Genomic DNA, 22,323 nt, shown 5'->3' with positions numbered 1-22,323 from the left:
CCCCTACCTCCTATGTAATAAAAAATAAATAAATAAATTCTAAATCTCGAGATATTTTTGATCACTTTTTTAGGCGAAAGGCAAAAATTAAAAATCAGCAATTTGAGGGACAAAACTTAAAGATCATACCCCAAAATAGGGAGTTGGCAATGGGTTCAACTTTTAATAAGTCGTTAGTCCATATTAATGTTCAAAATCTCCTTACAGCTTCATGAGCATCTACATTTGGATTTTTTTATTACCAAGACTCCTTGGAAAATTGACATCGTGTAAATTTCCAGAAAAAAAAAGTGCAAATAGGTAAGTGATTTTTTTCTTTTTGCCATGAATGATTTTATTATCTCTTGACCCCCGCGGAGTGGAACTAATTAATCTAATATCCGCACCCCCAAAAGCCAACGGGAAATACATCTATTTTTTAACCTAAAGTTGTAACCATATTTGCTTTAAAAAACTCTCTGGTTCCTTTCTTACCACACAAACCAGCATATGCAGAGAGCGAGGATTGTGTCCCAGATCTTCTTTGTCCCTTGGTTTAGGACTTTGTATTACCAGCATTGCATTAATTCTAGTGCTGTTCTTGGAATTACCCACTTAACATTGAATATAGTCAGGAATAGCTGCTATAGATGTGCTATTACGGGACAGTGTACGAAGAGATGATTTACAATCTCTGCATTCAGACAAATGACATGTAGTCATCCCTCTTCTCTGTAAATTATCATGGGCAAGGGGCAGCTTCACAGTCTGGTGCTTTGTTTCTCCCTATTTGTCTCCGTGACTAGGTTCCTATTTTAGCCATAGAAGAGATCAAACTCTTGCAGTATGAGTTAACAGTGAAAGATCCAGTTGTTTGCAGCTCCCATACTAGTAAGTCTGGCTTGTCTTCTAGGACTGGTATTGTTTCCACAGCTGAAACAGTTGTATCAGCTATTGACTTGTTTTAATTGAGAGGCACTTTCAATTGCATCATTATTTCTTCTCTTTGCTGGTTATGAAGGAAACTGCATTTACTAGTCTTTTAACAGTGATAAGCAAAATTTCATTAGACCACACTTGCACATGCGTCCTAATTGAATTTGAGAGTGTAAGATGGAAAGTGAAGTTGTGCACAATTAGTATGGGTGCACTTCTAGGCTATCGTTTTTCCTTTAAATGTATCATAGCTGATTGCGCATCTTGTGTTGGTCTTTAAGATGCCCTTGGCTCTAACATATTCAGGTGCCTGGGATCCTGGAAGAAAGATTCTAGTGAGACATATTGATGAAGTCTAAAGAATAATGAGGTCCCTTCGTTCACCTCCTAATGTGCTTCCTCAAGTAGAAGTCAGCTTTTGTTCTACATGATTCCAAAAGGTATAATAAATTACATCTTACTGATAATGCTGACTACTTTTCCATAGAGAAGCGCAATGGATGATGATGAAAATAGTTGCTTATGGGAGAAATATGACTAATTTGTTGGCCACTTATGCTTTAAATTCTGTCTTACATTGAGCAACCATCTGTAGAGGCTTCTCAATTATGTCCCTGCTGAACTTGTAAATTTCAACAAAAAAGTAGAAGGAAGACAAGCAACAAACAAATTGCATTTTTGTTATAAACAAGATGAACTCTTTCCCTTGTTGTGGCTAATTTAGCGTAGGTAGCTGGCAGGTTGCAGGCTATGATGAGAGCATCCTGAAAGCATGCTTGATGCAACTCCACGTAAAGTTGAAAGTAAGGTAATTTGAGATGGCTCTCTAGAAAAAGTCTATTTTTTAACAGGCTACTGAAAACTGGAAAATGAGAGTAGGATCTCTGGGTTTCCATGTTTTGCCTGGCTAGAGGAATATCTTGATGGCTTATGCTTGCAACCCAAGAAAATGAGGTCCTCTGGACAAAAATATTTTGCAGACTTCTGCCAAAAGCTGTTTACAGCAGAGAATTTAGTCAATAGTATCCAAGTCTAAGAAGATGACACTTATATATATAGAAACAAAACAGTGAGAGAAGACAAATATTTTGGATTTCCTGTGTTTCTAAATCTATGGTTCATGCCGTCTACCTCTTCTTCCAAACTGAGGTCAAATGATCCTCCTGACTCTTGCTCCCTCTACAGTCCTTAATCTCTATTAGCCAATAAATTTTCCAGTTGCAAAGGATCAACTTTATACCTTTATTTGATGAAGTTCTTTAAGTTCCCTCATCAATTGTTGACCCCATTCTTGACAACCACATATTACGACATGGGAGTTCTGTAGTAAAGTACCTCACATATAGTGGCAAGTTGATGAGACCAGTTCTGGAATAAGAGAGGTGTTGTTATGCTGAAGAAGTTCGCTCAGTTTGAACTCCAAAACTCAACCTACGATGATGATATCTTGGTTCCAATATGGATATCACAATTGCCAACCAAATATCAGAACGTGGAGAGTTGTGTAATAAATATAATGTACTTCACACGTTGTAGCAACTAGCAAGTTGTGTCAAGCTAGTTATAATTTATGCTGGCAGTTGATGTAGTTAAGCTAATAGCAGAATTAGTTGAGTTACTAATAAACTATCCTGGCTAAAGGCAGCTTCATGGACCAAAATCCAGTGGAGACATGCCACCTTATATGGTGTTGTTTTCCTCCATATATGTCTCCATTGCCATGTTCCTACTTCAGTTGTAGAAGAGATCAAAACTTTTGTAGTAAGAGTTAACAACAAAAAATCCAGTTTTTGCTGCTTCCATACGACTGTACGAGTGAGTCTGTCTTTTCTTCTAGGCACTGTACTGTTTCCACAATTCCAATTGCTGCAATTTCTATAGCATCGTCACTCCTTCTCTTTGTTGTTCGTGTTACAGTCAACTTAATATACTTTTTGGTTGTCTTCTTTCATTCGGTGCATTTAGGAGCTAATCATTCTAACTACACTAGATACTGGTAACTGAAACTTTTTGTAATTCTGTTTTCATGCAATGCGTGTTTGATTGAATTATTGATTTGGAAATTGGTATCATTAGTCAGGTTAAAAAGTTAAAAAGAAGTGAAAGGAGAAGGAAATAGTAAATATGGATTATAGGACTTGAGGTGTGTTACGTGTGTATAGCCTGCTGCTAGTTTTAGTATTAACCTGCATATCGCTGTAATTGTAGTACTACTCTTAACATTCTAAAGCAAGGAGCTATTTCCAGATTTGGATATCCTTCTTGCTATTTATTAATTTGGAACATGGAGGGATTAAACAGGTTATAAAAAGATCATTAAAATAAAATAGTTGATAGAGCTGTCAGAGAAAAAAACAATGTTCTCATTATGCTTGAACTTGTCAACATTCTGAAGCAATGACTATTCGTAAATCTGCTATCCCTTCTTGCTCTTTTACCTAAGGGTTCCAGAGCAAAATTTATGTGAAAATGAATGTTCCTAATCTCAATATCAGTTCTAATTCATGTCTACTTCAGATCAGCATCATCATTTTCCACTTTACTTTCCTTCAACTCTTCTTCTTCTTCCCTTGAAAGCAGTTCGCGCAATTGATCAGCCAAGCCTTCAATATTTGTGCATATTCCAAAATCATGGCCTTGATAGGGATTATCATCAGAATTGTTGAATGCTGCGTCATCAGAATTGTTGAATGCTGCTTCTATCTTTTTGTGCATGCGCTCCACAAAACTTTTATCATCCCTCAACTTCTTGTCATCATTTCTCTTTCGTATCTCCATTTCCTCTTCCGATGATGAGTCTGAGTTCAAATTGGTGGTCTTTAAGTCTTACCCTTCGCCTACTACCCCGAGGTTGTGGGTTCAAAACCCAGCTCAGTAAAAAAAAATCGTAGATTGTCCTTCATTTGGGGTGGTCTTTAATTTTTGTCCTTCAAATTGGTGGTCTTTAAGTTTTGCCCTTCGCCTAATACCCCGAGATTGTGGGTTCAAACCCCAGCTCAGTAAAAAAAAAAAAATCGCAAGGCAGAATTTTGCAAAATTCTGTTCATCCAAAATCTGTCCATGCAAATTCTGCCTTAAGGGAAGAATTTTGACCTTAAGGCAGAATTTGCAAAACTTTGTCTTGCGATTTTTTTTAAAAATTTTTGACTGAGCGGAGGTTCGAACCCGAAACCAAGGAATTTTTAGCTAAGAGAAAAAGTTAAAGACCACCAATTTGAGGGACAAAAATTGAAGACCACCCCCAGCGAAGGCCAATCCAGCAAATTGCCCATAACATGAGAAAAGGGTTCTGTAAAGGCCCAATGATGGAAAAATAGGCCCAATTGAAGATTTAGTTTTTTTTGCCCAATAGCTACAAATCCTCTGTCAATGCCCAGTGAAATAGTCTTCTTCTTCCTCTCTTAATCCTTCTGCAAAATTTTCAAAATACCACCTTCCATTCTCACCCATAAGTAAGATTCGTCCTATTCTTTTTCTTTTTTAAAAGAAAGTCTTTTTCTAAGCCTTAAAGCATTCTTCTTTCTTCTTTCAAAGTTCCAGTATAACAGTTGTCATCTCAGATTCTACTGTGTTGTCAATACTTTGGGTCCGACACAAAATTATAAAGAGTTTCAGATATGGGTCTTGAAGGATCAATACACTAGCTTTCCTTCTTCTAAGGCTACAAAAGGTTTTTTTTTTTCATTAAAAGTGTATTCTTTCCTGCAATTATACCTCATATTGCTATTCATAAATGCATAAATGTATAAAAGAAGAGGCCTTTCATGTGAATTCATGTATTCAAGCTGATTTTTTGTGCATTTATGGATACCCTTTTGAATTTTATTGAAGACGGCAGATTTTACAATTCTTTGCTGCATTTATATCTCACATTGCGATTCATACATGTTTCTATGTGTTTTAATGAAGAGGTTTGTAAATTCATGTATTTAACTGAAATTTTGTTGGCATTCTTGGACACCCATTTGTATTTCAATGAGGAATCTACAGATTTGAGATGCTTTCTTGCATTCATAGCTCTTTTTGCTTTACATTTATGTATAAATGTTTACATTGTAAATTCATGTGTTTAGCTAAAATTTGTTTGGAATTTTTGGGTACCCATTTTAATTTAGTTGAAACTCTTTCTTGCATTTATATCTCATATTGCTAATTTTATGTGCTTAAATGTGCATATGAAGAGGCATTCCAGCTAAATTCATGTATTCTAGCTAAATGTTTGATTGGTATATCAGGATACCCTTCTGAATTTTATTGAAGAATTCGCTCATTTGAAATTCTTTTTTGCATTTGTATCTCATTTGCTATTTGTAAATTCTTATATGTGCATATAAATAGGCATTCCATGTAAATTCATGTATTTTAGCTGAATATGTGATTGGCATTTCTGGATAGTGGATACCCATTTGAATTTTATTAAACAATCTGCAGATTTGAATGGCTAGACCTCCATTTTTTGTCACAAGCCTGTGCACTCGCCAAAACGTTAACTTCCCAATCCGTAACCTTAGCATTGCTGGAACTAGTAGCAGGGTTGAAGGTGAAGTTGCTGTGCAAAACCAAGATCAATCAAGTTCAGGGAATCATCAAAGTGAGCAACCGAGCTTAACTGAGATAGCTAAAGATGTTTGCAAAGTCATCCGGACACGACCCAGATGGGAACAATCATTGTCATCTAAAAAATTTCCCACTGTTAAGTTTACTGATCCAAGATTCTATACTAAGGTTTTGAAGGCATAAAAGAATGTAATGTTCTCGCTTCAGTTTTATTATTGGCTTATTTCTCAAAATGGATTTTCGAGGGATCAATTCTCTGATGAAGTAATATTTTGTGGGCTTGTATAAGCCAAGGCCGCCAGTGCAACTAAATCTTTTCGACAAGATACGAATTTTGTGCATCAACCTAGTTGTTTAGAGGCCTACATTGAGTGTCTTTGTGAAAATGGATCGATTGAGGATGTCGGTGATGTGTTTACTGAATTGAGAGGTGTTGTCCACTGTCCATCGTTGAAAATTTGGAATTGAGCCCTTTCAGATTCTATCCGAGCTGGAAGAATTGACATTGTATGGAAATTGTATGAGGATATGACAGAATCTGGTGTTGAAGCAGATGTAGATGTGTTGAAGCAGATGTAGATACGATTGGGCACTTGATTCAAGCATTTTGTATAGAGAACAATGTTCCAAAAGGTCATCAACTTCTTTGACGGGTCTTGGAAGCTGGGCATGCCCCTAGTAATTTAGCTTTTAATAAACTGATTTACGAATCATGCAAGAATAGAAATTACTTTAGACTATCATCTCTTCTCTATTCAATGATTGCAACTAATCGTTCTATCGATATATTCACTTATTAGCATGTTATTCAGGGACTATGTGAAACGAGAAAAAGGCATGAAGCTTTTCAGATATTTAATGATTTAAAGAATAGAGGTTATGCTCCGGGTATGGTTATGTATACAATAATGATTAATGGTCTTTGTAAAATCAAATTACTTGGAGATGCCCTAAAATTATGGTTTGAAATGATTCAAACGGGATTCAATCCCAACGAGTACACATATAACACATTCATCCATGGGTATCTAACAACTAACCATCTAAGAGAAACTGAAAGTCTTTATAAGCAAATGTGTGATAAAAGATATGGAAAGACCACAATGACATATAACACCATGATTTATGGGCTGTGTCTTTATGGAAGAGTAGAAGAAGCTCACAACTTGTTCAATGAAATGGCTGAGAACGGTGTTGCGCATTATGTAGTCACATACAATTCTCTTATTCGATTTACGCAAGGATGGGAAGATAGCCGAAAGTCTTCGCTTTTTATGTGAACCGTTAAAGCGGCGGGTTGCAACTATCACCTCGCTTTTCTTATACGGTGTTAATTGAGAAACTTTGTGGTCGGCCGAGGTTTTGGAAGCAAAATCATTGTGGAAAGATATGCAGGATAGAGGTGTCAAACCTGCAGCATCGACTCATGATTCTATCATACCTGGATTGAGCAAGTAGGGACATGTAAAAGAGGGGGTCGATTGGTTGAGGAGTATGATGAAGAGAAGGCTCAGACCAAGGAGACAAACTTTTGAGAAAGTGATTTATCATCTTTCTCAAAGACGATAAGTTGGATGACTTTTATCCATTTTAGATTACATGCTTAGGTTAGGTCATGTTGCCAGAGAAAGTATTTTCCATTCTCTAGTAAATAAACTTTGTAAAGATAGTTCCCACCATATTGAGATACAAATGGGAAATATTGTCTTGAGCAATTCAAGATGGTTGATGTCTTACAAAGATAGCGATACGTTTATCTTGTCTAAGGCCAAATGGGAAGAGAAGATTTTTTTTTGCTTCATACACCTTGATCATGCAACTTCCTCATTTTATGTTATACTTTATGTTGTATTTTGTTTGTCTTATTGATATGTGATGGTAGGCTGAAGCTTCTTGGTCAATTCTTTTTCTTTTTTCTTTTTGAGAAATTCCCTGGGTTAGCTGGCCTAGCTCCAGTCAACACTCATATTCCGAACACGGGGAGTAAGGGTCCCCCCAACCCTACTCCCACTTAAATACCAACAAGCTTCAGTTATTGACAGGGCTCAAATTCGTGTCATGCGCTACTACACATCCCACACTGTACTCCTTTTACCGCTTACATTAATTTGATGATCGACGCACTGACACTATGATAAGATTCTACCTAGGAAACTCTAAAAACAAGAAAATGGAAAATAAGAATGGGGAAGATTAGGAATGGAAGAAAGATAGATAGATAACTACTAGACCCAATTGATAAGAAATCTATAGACAAATTTAGGTATGTGAAACCTAAACCCTCCTAATGAGATTGCCACCAATGAATCTTAGCAATTTGGAATTTAAGAATTACCTAATTTGGAAGTCCATAAATGAGCAACTCTATATGATTCCAATGGAAATAAACAATTCACTTTGCAACTAAGAATCACACTTAGAATTATGCAACCAAACAAACTATATTATGATTAATAACCTAACAAACTATTACTCTCAGGTTCTTCAAAATTCAAGCTAAAAAATGAAAATAAGACAAGTCTTCCTTTTATAGTCTAGGGCTTTACAACAAAGGCCTAAAAGTGGCACTTTGCAAAATTACCCCAAACATGGGTCTTCATTCATCCAATGGTCATAACTTGCAAATGTGGCCTCCAATTTGAACCCTTGGCCTAGAATTGCATTCTTGGCCAAGATTTGCATCCAACGCCCACAGTTTGCAAAAATATCCCTCTTTAACATCTAGCCACTTTGAGAGGAGGTTATCTTTTGGTCTTCTAGGCCTTCCCAAGCTACTTCCCAAACATTGTAAGCTTTGGCCATCTTCTCTCCAAGCTCTTCCAAGGTGCCTTTCTTCATGAATAGGGCTTGCATCTCTTGGAGCTCCCTTGCTTGACTCCTAGTGAATGGCCTTGAGCTAGGTAGGGTCATACCATCCTCCCCTTCTTGGAGAAGATTCGTCCTCGAATCTAAAGGCTCGCCTACAACACAAGGGGAAATATCACTTATATTGAAAACATTGTGAACATTATACTCAATTGGCAAGTCGATCTTCTAGGCATTATCATTGATCTTTTCAAGGACTTTGAAGGGACATCTCTTCTTGGGCTCAACTTCGCTTTCCTCAATTGAGGAAATCTTTCCTTCCGAAAATGAACCCAAACCCAATCATTAGGTTAGAATTCTATCTTCTACCTCCCACGGTTTTGCCTTTTTGCTACCTTGGTGTTGATCTTGTTAATGTTCTCCTTTACCTTGGCATGAATTTTCATCATTTCGGTCGCCCTTTGTTTTGCATCTAAGTTCACAACATCACTAGACAAGGGGGTTAAGGTTAAAGGAATCAGTGGGTTAAAACCATAGCAAACCTCTAATGGAGTCATGCCAATAAAAGTGTGAAGAGAAAGATTATAAGCAAATTCTATTAAAGGCAAACAATCCTCCCAAGAAGTAGGCTTTTTCTTAATCCTACACCTAAGCATGCTTCCAAGAGTCCTATTGACTACTTCAGTTTGCCCATCCGTTTGAGGGTGGCAAGAAGTAGAGAATAAAAGCTTGGTGCCAAGTGCACCCCACAGACTCTTCCAAAAATTACTAAGGAATTCATAATCCTTATCACTAACAATAGTTCTAGGAACTCCATACAATTTAAGCACATGATTCACAAACAAAGATGCTACATGAGATGCATCATCACATTTATGGCATGGTATAAAATGAGACATTTTTGAGAATCTATCTACCACAACAAAAATGCTATCATGACCCCTTTGGTTCTTGGAAGACCCAACACAAAATCCATAGAAATGTCTATCCAAGGACTAATAGGAGTAGGAAGAGGAGTATACATACTTTGGGGCCGAGTCTTGGACTTGGCTTGCTTGCATTCCAAACATTGACCACATAGATTTTCAACATCATGTCGTATCTTTGGCCAATAGAATTGCTCACTCAAAATGTCAAGTGTCTTGGCCACTCCAAAATGGCCCATCATTCCACCACTATGTGCTTCCTTGATGAACAACTCCCTCCATGAGCTCATTGGAACACAAACTCTACCATCCTTGAATAGGAACCCATCAACAAGTTGGAATCTATCAACCCTCCTCCCTTGGGTCAACTCGTCACAAGTTGCCTTAAAGTCGAGATCTTGAGAATAGAATCCCTTAAGGCTCTCAAAACCCATCATTCTGGAGGTCATTATATTGAGCAAGATGTACCTTCTAGACAAAGCATCCGCCACCAATGGTCAATTATTGGAATCTTAATGCGTTTCATGCTTCAAATTTTTTTTCATCGAATCTAATGTCTTATGGAGCTTCTGCCTTGTTTGTTTCTCTACAAAATTTTCAATGCTGGAGAATTCCCTTGTTGATTGTCTAATATGGTTACAGGATCAACTTGGGGGAGTCGCACTGCTGTCGGGGATCTTATTTATAATGTTGGGCCTAAGTACTGACAGAGCACCTTCCCTCATCTCTTCAAGAGCTCCCCCACCTTCAATGGGATTACCACCTTTTCCTGCATCTTTGGAAGGTTATAAATATGTAATCTTGAAGCTGTGGCCATTACAACTCACCAGAAAAGGCTTATCAACCGCTACTACATCAGCATGTTTAACCTTCACTGTGAGTAGTGACTTTCCATTTGTTGTTGAGTCCACATAGCAAACTAGTTCGGTACTCCTAGCAGCATCAAGGTACACTTTTCAAATGAAAACAAGGTACACTTTTCAAATGAAAAGAAATGGTTGCTTTCTTAATCATCTAAAGAAGTGGCTTTCTTTCTCATCTAGTTAATGTAAACTAGTTTCAGTCAGTTAGTGTTTAAGGTCAAACTTGAAGATCTTACACCTTTAATCTAACATTCTATGCATTTAGTTTTAAGAAGAAAATTATAGTCTGGCCATTCTTTTTAAGTCAACTTGTATAAAATTCAGAATTTGTTGAATCTTTTGAATTTCTTGGTGAAGTCGTTAGAAATCTTAAGGTGATACAAACACACGGACAAAACTATTTGAGCAGTGAATTTTCTGGATTTGAGAAAGCTGTACAAGGAATTAGACACTTCGCTTGAACGTTCTTTTGTTTGTGAAGTGTTTTCTTTAGTTCACTCCAACTGAGTAAGTCTACGTTACACAGAAGATAACAGGATCTCATAATAGTTCAACTCTTTTCCCTAACTATTAAATTGTCTTGCAAATGCTAAAGTTCATATGATGCTGTTACAGTGTTGTGACCATTTCTCAACTACAAAAAATGTCTGCTTGGTCTATGCGCCGATAAATGCAAATTCTTTCATACTGACCAAATGCTGCTCTATTCTCCAACTTGTGAAACCCTCATCTTTTCCCTACTGTGATTTTATCCTAAAGCTATTGCTTTCTGCTCTCTAAGATACCGAATTCGATCTTTTGCAGTTTTCTTCACATATATTCGTCGGATATTTAGAAATATTTTTGTTCACGCAGAGCAGATATCTCAGGTGTGAACTTTATAACATGACGTTTTAGTTTAGCATTTATTTATGGAATTTTTACCTGTCATAGCTACCTTTAAGACTTATTTATGAATAATAACTACCTTATTTTTTTATTTAATTTTTGTAGCTTTATTTTTCCAAAATTACATTTCATAACTAATCCAAGAACTTTTGAAATAAATGTACCTCTTTATTCTCCCTCACTACACATTTATCATCTTCTCCCGCATCCCTAAAAAATTCTCTCTCTCTTTTCCTTTCCCTTCCCTCATCGCAGCCTCGCTCCGACATCTCCTTGGCGCCACCGCAGCTAAGGCTGCTCTTGCCGTCGGTGATGCCAGAAAAAAATTCTCTCTCCTATTGCCATCGGTGATGCCAGAATCCATGGCTTCTTCTCAGATCTGGACGGTTATCGAGCAAGTTGATCGGATTTGGAATAATGAACATCACAACCATAAAGCTTAAGCTTTTTGTGATTGCACAGTATATATCGATTCAATGATCTAGTAGAAGTTGATTTCAATTCCCTACTTTTCTTGGAGTTATTACCAACATGTAAATGCGACTCAAATATGTTGGAACTCAACTACTCCTGCAAATCGTGTTAATTTTTTCCTTCTCGTTAAGATATGCATATGCTCAAGTTACAATCTTTTCAAGTAAGTATGGCACTTAGAGATATAATGATGCGAAGAAGGTGTTTGATGAAATGCCTCAAAGATATATTGTTGCCTCTCTTTACGATATCATGTTATCTTGATCATGGGTTGGTGAATAAGGTAATGGATGAATTTCGTCCGGTTTCTACTAAGGATAATGTTGGGTGGACAGCTATGATTGATGTTTGGTTAAACAGATGAAATGAAAAATCTTGGGAAATATATTTCGGTATATTTCGTTGTATTTCAATGTATTTCTAATTTAAAACAGTTTCGATATATTCCATTGTACATACACATACTACAATTTTATATTTCTTAAACAATCAACCATATTTCATTGTATTTCGGTGTATATTTTTAAGTATTTGGAAGTATTTCTAAAAGTTTGGAATGGAGTAATTTGGAGAGAGAAACGTGGGTTGTTATGGAACTTCGACGCTTATGCGTCATACATGGTTGATTTAATTTGACTTACCATTTAAAATGAAAGAAGAGAATCTATTCCATAAATGCGGCCTATTTTTACTACGCAGCATTTTGTATTTCGGATATTTCAAAAATGTGAACTCTCCTGTATTTTGTATTTCCGTGTATTTCTATATTTCAAAAACGCGAAATACAACTAAATACAACAAAAACTAGCTACGATTTGTAAATATAGAAAAAGTAGCTATAAATTGTTAGAAGCTATTAAAAGGTAGCCGTTTTTGTGTAAGTTGCCCTTTATTTATCTATCTGATCCTTCTCTATAACAATCTGAAATATTGGGCCTTGGCCCATCTAAGTTACTTAGGTATTAAGTCTTGGCCCATACTACTTCAATCATAAGCCATTTATTAACTACTTCTCTAGAACCTACTAGCTATTTATTAACTACTCTTCGAGATAATAGTCAAAATACCCCCAACGTTTGACCAAAATGCCAACTACACACCGAACCTTGCGGGGTCCTATTACCCCCAGACAAATTTTTCGCAGCAAAATGGCCCTTTTTTGCCGATGTGGCGAGAGCGTGAATACACCGCCCGCTGGCGCGTGACGGCCTTTAAAAATCTGCATCCGACTTCGTTTTGGACGCCAACTAAGGCGCCACATATGATGCCAAGTAGATAAAATTTGAACTCCCTCCATTTTTAGGCTACTTCATCTTCATCTTCACCCTATTTAATATCCATCCCCATTTTTTGTTGTCAAAATAATATCCATTATAAACGAAAATCTCAACCGAAGAAAATCCACATATGATTCCGAACAACTTGTTAAAGAACAACTTTCCACCATAAACGAAAATCAAGAAAAAAAATGAAAAATCAAGAAAGAAAAAGGAAAAATACGGAAAAAAATAAGGATGAAAAATCTAATCTTGTTAAAGAAAATCTGATTGGAAGTTGCTTGTTTGGAGTTGCTACTTGTTGCTTGGTTGGAGTTATTTAAGCACTAATTCTTTGAGTTGATTTGGGAGAAAATTAAACTCCATTGCTAAGAATTTGGAGAAAGCTATGAAGAACACTAAATGGGTTTCTCTAAATTCTAAATTATGCCGGAGGGGGCAGACTTTGCCTTGAGACATTTTTTTTTTTTTTTTTTTTTAACTTTTCAAGGCACACTTTTAGTTAAGGCATACTTTTGGTTATGCCTTAATTAAAAGTATACCCCATAAGGCATAGTTCCTTAAGGAAAAATTTTGCCCCATAAGGCAAAACTAAATTATGCCTTGAGGAAAAGTTATGCCCTCTCGCATAACTTTAGTTTTCCTTAAGGAAGTTATGCCGGAGGGGCGGACTTTGCCTTGAGAATTTTTTTTTTTTTTTTTTTTTAACTTTTCAAGGTACACTTTTAGTTAAGGCATACTTTTGGTTATGCCTTAATTAAAAAGTATACCCCATAAGGCATAGTTCCTTAAGGAAAAATTTTGCCCCATAAGGCAAAACTAAATTATGCCTTGAGGAAAAGTTATGCCCCTCCGCATAACTTTAGTTTTTCCTTAAGGAAGTTATGCGGAGGGCGGACTTTGCCTTGAGAATTTTTTTTTTTTTTTTTAACTTTTAAAGGCACACTTTTAGTTAAGGCATACTTTTTAGTTATGCCTTAATTAAAAGTATGCCCATAAGGCATAGTTCCTAAGAAAAATTTTACCCCATAAGGCAAAACTAAATTATGCCTTGAGGAAAAGTTATACCTCCGGCATAACTTTAGTTTTTCCTTAAGGAAGTTATGCCGAGAGGTGACTTTGCCTTGAGAATTTTTTTTATTTTTTATTTTATTTTTTTTAACTTTTAAAGGCACACTTTTAGTTAAGGCATACTTTTGGTTATGCCTTAATTAAAAGTATGCTCCATAAGGCATAGTTCCTTAAGAAAAATTTTGCCCCATAAGGCAAAATTAAATTATGCCTGTGAGGAAAAGTTATGCCCCTCCGGCATAACTTTATTTTTTCCTTAAGGAAGTTATGCGGGTGGGGGCAGACTTTGCCTTGATAATTTTTTTTTTTTTTTTTTTTTTAACTTTTAAAGGCACACTTTTAGTTAAGGCATACTTTTGGTTATGCCTTAATTAAAAGTATGCCCCATAAGGGTATAGTTCCTTAAGAAAAAATTTTACCCCATAAGGCAAAACTAAATTATGCCTTGAGGAAAAAAAGGATTATGCCCCCCTCCGCATAACTTTAGTTTTTCCTTAAGGAAGTTATGCCGGAGGGGGCAGACTTTGCCTTGAGAATTTTTTTTTTTTTTTTTTTTTTTTTAACTTTTAAAGGCACACTTTTAGTTAAGGCATACTTTTGGTTATGCCTTAATTAAAAGTATGCCCCATAAGGCATAGTTCCTTAAGAAAAAATTTTACCCCATAAGGCAAAACTAAATTATACCTTGAGGAAAAGTTATGCCCCCTCCGGCATAACTTTAGTTTTTCCTTAGGAAGTTATATTGGAGGGGGCGTACTTTGCCTTGAGACATTTTTTTTTTTTTTTTTTTTTAACTTTTAGTTAAGGCATACTTTTGGTTATGCCTTAATTAAAAGTCTGCCCCATAAGGCATAATTCCTTAAGGAAAAGTTTTGCCCCATAAGGCAAAACTAAATTATGCCCCTCCGGCATAACTTTAGTTTTTCCTTAAGGAAGTTATGCCGGAGGGGGCAGACTTTGCCTTGAGACATTTTTTTTTTTTTTTTTTTTTTTTTTTAAACTTTTCAAGGCACACTTTTAGTTAAGGCATACTTTTGGTTATGCCTTAATTAAAAGTCTGCCCCATAAGGCATAGTTCCTTAAGGAAAAGTTTTTGCTCCATAAGGCATAACTAAACTATGTCTTGAGGAAAAGTTATGCCCCTCCGCATAACTTTAGTTTTTCCTTAAGGAAGTTATGCGGAGGGGCGTACACTCCCTCCAAACCCCCGCCTGCGAAATTATTTCTTTATTTTATGCTTGAGCGGGGTTCGAACCCAAACCTTAGGTATCCAAGCTAAGGGCAAAACTTAAAGACCACAAATATGAAGGGCAAAATTTAAAGACCGCAAATATGAGGGGCAAAATTTAAAGACCACCCCAAAGAAGGGCAATTAAATTGCCCATTGTTTAATCAAATTAATGGATGAACTTTGTTCTATTTGGTGTTAGGAAGCTTCCTTTCACATTTGGGTTTGTTTGGATTAGATTTGAGCAAGTTGGTGTGATTTTTTTTTTCAACTCCTAGTGAAGATGATGATGATGATGATGATAATGTTGATGAAGATGAAGGAGAATTGGGTATGGGTTTCGATCCTTAATAAAAATGGAGTATGGAAAATTGAGAGATTTTTTTTTTTTTGAAGAAGAGTAGATGGATGGAGGAAGGGGGGAAATTAATAAAAATGGAGCAAAATTAAACACGTGGCACGTGGGCCGGCGAGTGTACAACCGCCATTTAATATTTGGGGGTTGGCGATTGACTCGCCACATCGGCAAAAAAGGGCCATTTTGCTACCGAAAAAATTTGTCCAGGGGGGTAATAGGACCCCCGCAAAGGTTCGGTGTGTAGTTGGCATTTTGGTCAAACGTTGGGGGGTATTTTGACTATTATCTCAACTACTTCTCTAGAACCTACTTGATAACTTAAACAAAAAAAAAATAACAATAAAAGAATAAACAGGGAGAGAAGTATCAGCATAGTTCCAATAAGAAGGAAAAAAAAAAAAAAGAGCTACAGGGAAAGGAAGTGAAGAAAAGGAGCTAAAGACTTAGAACCAGATAAGAAAAATTCAAGATCCAACTAGTTTCTCCATTCTTGACTTTGCAAGTAAGTTCTTTCATCACTAAATTCATCCTTTTGTTGGGTAGCGAGCAATAACAACTAAGATTTAGAATTAAATAAATTGAAATTTTCTTCTAGAGTTCTAAATTTGGGAAATAAAACTGAAAACTCAAGTTGTTGGTATGCTCGAAGCCGGACGGAGAGAATAGCGTAGCTAGAAATCAAAAATTTAGTATCTGATGAGCATAGGTTAATTGGGGCAAATTGGCATCCGATAAGCCTATATGTGACTCGAATATTGCTTTATATATTTTAGATAGCGATACTTCAAGGGGACAATTGCCGAAAGCGAATTGGAGTTACTCAGCAAGAGTACAGTGAGTGATAATTCCTTTATAGTTGCTTTTCTTTTTCGGTAGCATGTTTTAAAGTCGTTTTCTTGCATAGAATTGGTCGTCTAACGAAATAGATTATTTGCAAGCGGACAAGCAACAACATGGCCTTGTATATAAAAACACATCAATTCACTTTCACACACCGGATGTTCTTGAACTATGCCATTTTATGAAGTTGTTAATAATTCTTCTTTTGATCGGGATGAGTTGATATATACTTTTCTTGATTTAAATTCTTGACACGGAAAGAATCCATTTGTATTATGAAAAGGGAACTTTCGGAAAAACTATTGCCAGAATCGCCGTTATCTAACGTCGGGATCGTTAGACTTGGTGCACCTTATAAGTGAACTCGTATTGTACAAAGGCCTAAGGGAACCTTAGCCGACGGGGTAGTCGGACGGCTATGGTAAATCCATAGCGTCAGAATGTATATTTCGATACTGGCATAGGGACCTCTCAATAAATAAGAACGTGATTATTTAACTAGTTTAAACATAGTTTTTATAGATGTATTGTTCTGTTGGTTTAAAGGAGATATCTTTTGACGATTTTATATGTTGCATGATTTCTTATACACATGCTTGTCCGGAATAAAACGCTATGGTTGATATTATTACTCACTCAGTCGGTGTGACTGACCCCACTCCCTTGTTCTATTTTCCTACGGATAATTTAGCCGAAGGTGACATTTTGACTCGAGACGCAGCGATAGACGGCCGACAACGAATCCGTAAGCCCCACACTATTTCGCGAGGGCAACCATGTTGCTAACTACTATAGTATATTAGTTTTTTTTTTTTTTTTTTAAATCCTAGAGTTTTGCTCCTTAAGTCGGCCTTGTATATCTTATTTTGGCTTGTATTAGTAAAGTATAGCTTGGGACTTATAAGTTTTGCGGAAGCCCATGGCTTGGGATTCTGATGCTCTATAACACTTAATATGTTGGTATTGTAGTTCGTTGGATCATTTTACTGGGTGTTGACAGGTTTTGATTTTTTTTTGGATTTTCTCCCGGTACAGAGGAAACTCTGCCGAAATTTTTACTAACAAGAAATGATTCAGGCTTGTTCAGTTGGCTTAGGCTAACTGAGCGCCGGTCATGACCTAGGTGGGCGGGTCGTGACATTCTCTGTGTGTTTTGCTTCAAGTGGGTGATAATTTGTCTCTTTTTCTCTGTACTCTACAAGAGTGTCACTGTTAAATGTTTCATTCTGCATTGTGAAAAAAGATGAAAGTATAGTTGCAAAAACAAATATCAGTACTTGGAAAGGGACAAACTTCATGCTGAAATGTGAAACAACATTATGACTTGAAATATGGACATCTTGAAATATGGACATCTTGTGATGGGCTGACCATCAGTACCAGCAACAATTTATTGAAACCAACATATGAGTGCTTAAGATACTTAAAAGTCCTAGAAACAGGTTTGAACTCTATCGTGGCATTGTTAAGAGGCTAGAAAAGGAATAATGCGATTCCAATTCATGTTCTTAGCAAGCCCTACAAAATCAGATCTCTTTTATGTCTAATGCATATAAATCTGGAGACGTATAGATCTAATATAAGATAAAAAGCAATAAGCCACTGAGTTTTCACTTGACTGAGTCGATGCAATGCTGATGGATGTAAGAATATTAGTTCGCTGCATTGTATTAGTAACTTAATTGTAGCAGCTTGTGGTTGCGTTTCTTGTCTCCTAAGAACAGGATATCTGTTTGTTTCACTAGGTTGTAGTTCTTCTCTCTTTAGGTTGTACTAAATGCACTACTCTAAATCTTTCTGTTTCTTGTAGGCAATGATTGTTAGAGGTTTTCGAGGGGACAGCACCACTCACAAAATATTCTTGTCAGCAGACTGATCTAGTGGAGTTGCAAATTATAGTTCCATATAATGCCTCTTTGGTCTAATAACCTTAGTCACTTTGCCCAAGTACCTTGTATAATAAAACATGACTATTCATCTGAAAATAGATCCGTCACTTGACCTTTTAACCTTCAACTATCTTAACCTCCTAAACAGTGAATAATTTCCTTGTCTGCACCTTGTAGTCGAACTTCTTTCTGCTCTCCTTCCTCCACATTTTTACTCCCTTTCCTAGAAAGTTGGATTCTTTTCCTAGCAGATGCCCATGGAAAAGAAAACTGGCAAAATCAGTTTTCTTTAAAAATTGAAAGCGGCGGACCAATAATTATCCTAATCCCAAAAGTTCGCTGGTTGCTCTCTCCCTGTATTGGTGATGAGCGTTGAAGTTGTTACTGACATGGCAGCTGCTGAGATGGCGATGGAAGTGTTTGGACCTGGTTGCCCATTACATAAAGGTGATCGATACATACATTTTCTGGATGACAAGTTACTTCTCCTGGAATCTCAATATTACGTTCCGGATTTTCTCTGTATCAGGAGATGGTATTTTTTTAACAAGTTCCGCTCATAGAGAAGCTAACTGATAATTACCAACTTACAAATAGTATTAGTCTTTTAAGAAAATCATCGAATCTTTGTGTAATCAGTGGTCACTGAAATCATTGTAGCTCTGCGCGTTGCAAAATTATGAGCTTCTGCCTACCATTGGGTAGAACTTGATATGGGAAAGCGAATTTTAAAGTGTTGTTTAGACTGTTAGAAACTGCAAGGTGATTCAGTTGGCACGGTCCTTAATTTATGCAAACGCACCACTGAAGTGTTGTCTGTATACAGTATAATCTATACCTGAAATGTGGGGAAATTTTGGTACCTGAAAAAAAGTAAAAGAACCAGAGTGGTCAATATATATATATATATATATTTTTTTTTTCTTCTTCTTTTGCCTCATGAATATTTCAATTTTGATTGAAGTTTTTAAGAACCTCCGCATCAGTTGAAACGCTTTATCAAGCAATGGTAATGTTCATTTTGCATCATTCCAATTTTCATAGACCTGCTTTGCATGCAAACGGAAGGTCGGATGCATTAACATTTACGGTAGAATGCTAAACTACAACTTTACATTCAGGTACCAGCAAAAGCTGGAATATTTTAAGTAATTAAGTATTCCGATTTTAATGTATTTTATAAACCTATATTTGAATATAATACCTAGCTATTTATCTTAATTAATAGACTTTTGGTTAATGTTAAAAGAAACCATACTCCGAGGCAACAAATTAAATTTCTAATTGACACAGGACTTAGAAATTTATTGAACAAAATCATGATTTGAAACAATTTACTGATCTTATCTTTAGTTAATGTTATAAGAAAAGAAATACTCCATGACTAATTTATATTTCTCTGAGATATTTGTAAATTGACAAGATGGAACATCTACGAGTGATTTGCTTTGACCGTTTGGAGTACTTTTGTAAACATCCTTAAAAAAGGTGATTTGCACAAATAGGTCATTTTGCGCTGGTATTTAAAAATTGTACCCTATTTTGATAGGGTTTAAAAATGAGATTATAAATTTAATGAAAAAAAAAATCGGAAATGGATCACAAACACCTTTCATCCACCTATTGGTCCAAAAATATCCCTCCATCCACCTATTTGGTCCAAAAATATGCTCAACCTACTTTTTTGGCTCAAGAATACCCCTCAAATTAACACCCTAATTTTGTGGTATTTTTCAATTTTAAATGCTGTGTGGCTTGTTTTGATTGACCACATATATTATTTAATTTAAAAATTAAACTCACTCATTTAATCCTGACCCATTTTGTAACTTAAACCCACTTCAAATTGCATATTTCTATTCTATATATATCAAGGCTATGGAGGACGAACACGGCCCCCTCCTTGTACCCACTTGCTTCACGAATTGTACCCTCATTAAATTCTTGTACCATGAGCTATATAATTTGTACAATTTATCCAACTATTTTTATATCTCATGTAGACATGTATCATAGTACTTAATATTTATTCCCTTCTCATGTATAGATGTATGTACTTTAAATTCAATTCTCCGACACATTTATTTCTTCCGTGCACTTTTATTTGTTCACTTTTGACTTTTCGTGTTTTAGCTGAATATTTATTCTCTTCTCGTATAGACATATGCGGTTAATTTTTAATTCTCCTACACAAATTTATTTCCTCTATGCACTTTTATTTGTTCACTTTTGACTTTTCGTGTTTTAGCTGAATATTTATTCTCTTCTCATGTATAGACATATGCAGTTTAATTTTAATTCTCCTACACAAATTTATTTCCTTTATGCACTTTAATTTGTTCACTTTTGACTTTTCACATTATTTGAGAATTAATAATCTCACGTGGATATATGCCATAGTCTTGAAAAATAATAAAAGCATACGGAGGGACGAACACATCCGTCCCTCTTTTTTGCTTGCTTTGCACCATTGTACCCGCATTAAATTCTTGTACCATGAGCTATATAATTTGTACACTTTATCCAACTATTTTAATATCCCATGTAGACATGTATCATAGTACTTAATATTTATTCCCTTCTCATGTATAGACGTATGCACTTTAAATTTAATTCTCCAACACATTTATTTCCTCCATGCACTTTTACTTGTTCACTTTTGACTTTTCGTGTTCTAACTGAATATTTATTCTCTTCTCATGTATAGACATATGCGTCAATTTTAATTCTCCTACACAAATTTATTTCATCCAAGCACTTTAATTTGTTCACTTTTGACTTTTCACATTCTTTGAGAATTAATAAATTCCACGTGGATATATGCCATCGTACTGAATATTTATTCTTTTTTCATGTATACACGTGTGCACTTCTATTTTAATTCTCCACACATATTTATTTCCTCTGTGTACTTTTACTTGTTCATTTTGACTTTTCACGTTATCTAAGAATTAATAAATAAAGTACTCCTTCCGTCTCATATTACTTCATCACATTACTATACTTGACTTTTCACCTTCTTTAAGAATTAACAAAAATGAAATACTCCCTTCGTCCATATTACTTGGCCACATTATTAAAAATATATGTCTATTTTTCTATTCTATATTTATCTTCTTTTCCATTTCTATTATCCCTGTTTTCTTTCTTTGTCAATACTTTAAACGTGAAGAGCGGACGAACAATAGCAATGCACATTTGCACCAAAAGTTATTTTAATGCTCCTACACATAACTTGTTTACTTTTGACTTTTCACGTTCTTTGAAAATTAACAAAATCAAGTATATATTTTATCATAATATCCATATTTATTGGTATATAGTCTCAATAGTCTCAGAAAATGATTTGAAAATGAATAATTAATGTGAAGGGTAAAATAAGAAGAAGAATTTTTTTCCTTGATATGTTAACATCGATAAGTAAAAGTAGAGGGAGGGAGTGACATTTATCCCGTTTTAGTCATTGTCAATACTTTACTCATTTACTCTCTTTTGTAGTCTCTGATTATTGTTTCTTTACCTTTATAAAATGTATTACTTTATATTTTCATTTCAGAATTAAAATTTGGTGATTAATGATATAACATATATCTTTTTAATTTTGATTTCTTTGTAACAATTAATATAAAAAATTATAATATATTTTTTAATTAATTTAATAAAAATATTTTAATCCAATATATACAACAAAATGGTTTTTATATTTGGATCTGAATAGTTACTTAATTGAAATGGATATCAACTTTGTCCAGATATACATATAAAATATTAAAGAATTTAAAAAGAAAAAATTTAGAATCAAAATATTAATTTTTTTTTCCTCATATTCTTACTAATTTTCTTTTACATCAATGAACAATTTTCATTGTCATGATAATGATAAAAAAAATCCGACTCTTTCCATCTCAAAGACTTTTAATTACAACTAAAGTGATGGTACATAAAATACATTTTGTATATAATAGCAATTAGAATGTTTTTAAAAGTTATTTTCAAAATACAAACCTTAAAGATTGACTAATTAAAGTGAATAGACATGTTCGGCCCGTGCATCGCACGGGCATGTATTGCAAGTATATATATATATGTGGCCAATCAAAATAATTTTAAAATTAAATAATATATATGTGGCCGAGTCAAAATAAATACTCTCTCCGTTTCAATTTGTTTATCTTACTTTCCTTTTTAGCCTACAAAATAATTTTCCTTTTTTTTTTTTGCAACTCTTTAAT

The 22,323-nt window shown here is 35.2% G+C and overlaps 1 protein-coding gene and 1 pseudogene across 1 annotated transcript; both read left to right on the top strand.

Moving 5' to 3' along the window:
- Window positions 1-4,444: 4,444 nt before the first annotated feature.
- On the top strand, window positions 4,445-7,341 carry LOC132062002 (pentatricopeptide repeat-containing protein At5g18950-like; annotated as a pseudogene).
- A 2,462-nt stretch (window positions 7,342-9,803) lies between these two features.
- On the top strand, window positions 9,804-18,411 carry LOC132062001 (protein ABCI12, chloroplastic-like). Its single transcript, XM_059454662.1, has 3 exons — window positions 9,804-10,079; window positions 10,871-10,935; window positions 18,013-18,411. Exons 1-3 carry the CDS (start codon window positions 9,804-9,806, stop codon window positions 18,017-18,019), a joined length of 348 nt encoding a protein of 115 aa, XP_059310645.1. The 3' UTR covers window positions 18,020-18,411.
- Window positions 18,412-22,323: the final 3,912 nt, after the last annotated feature.

The sequence above is a fragment of the Lycium ferocissimum genome, chromosome 7, assembly GCF_029784015.1.
Source record: "Lycium ferocissimum isolate CSIRO_LF1 chromosome 7, AGI_CSIRO_Lferr_CH_V1, whole genome shotgun sequence".
NCBI classification, from domain to species: Eukaryota; Viridiplantae; Streptophyta; class Magnoliopsida; order Solanales; family Solanaceae; genus Lycium; species Lycium ferocissimum.
This window is presented reverse-complemented; position numbering and strand designations above follow the sequence as displayed.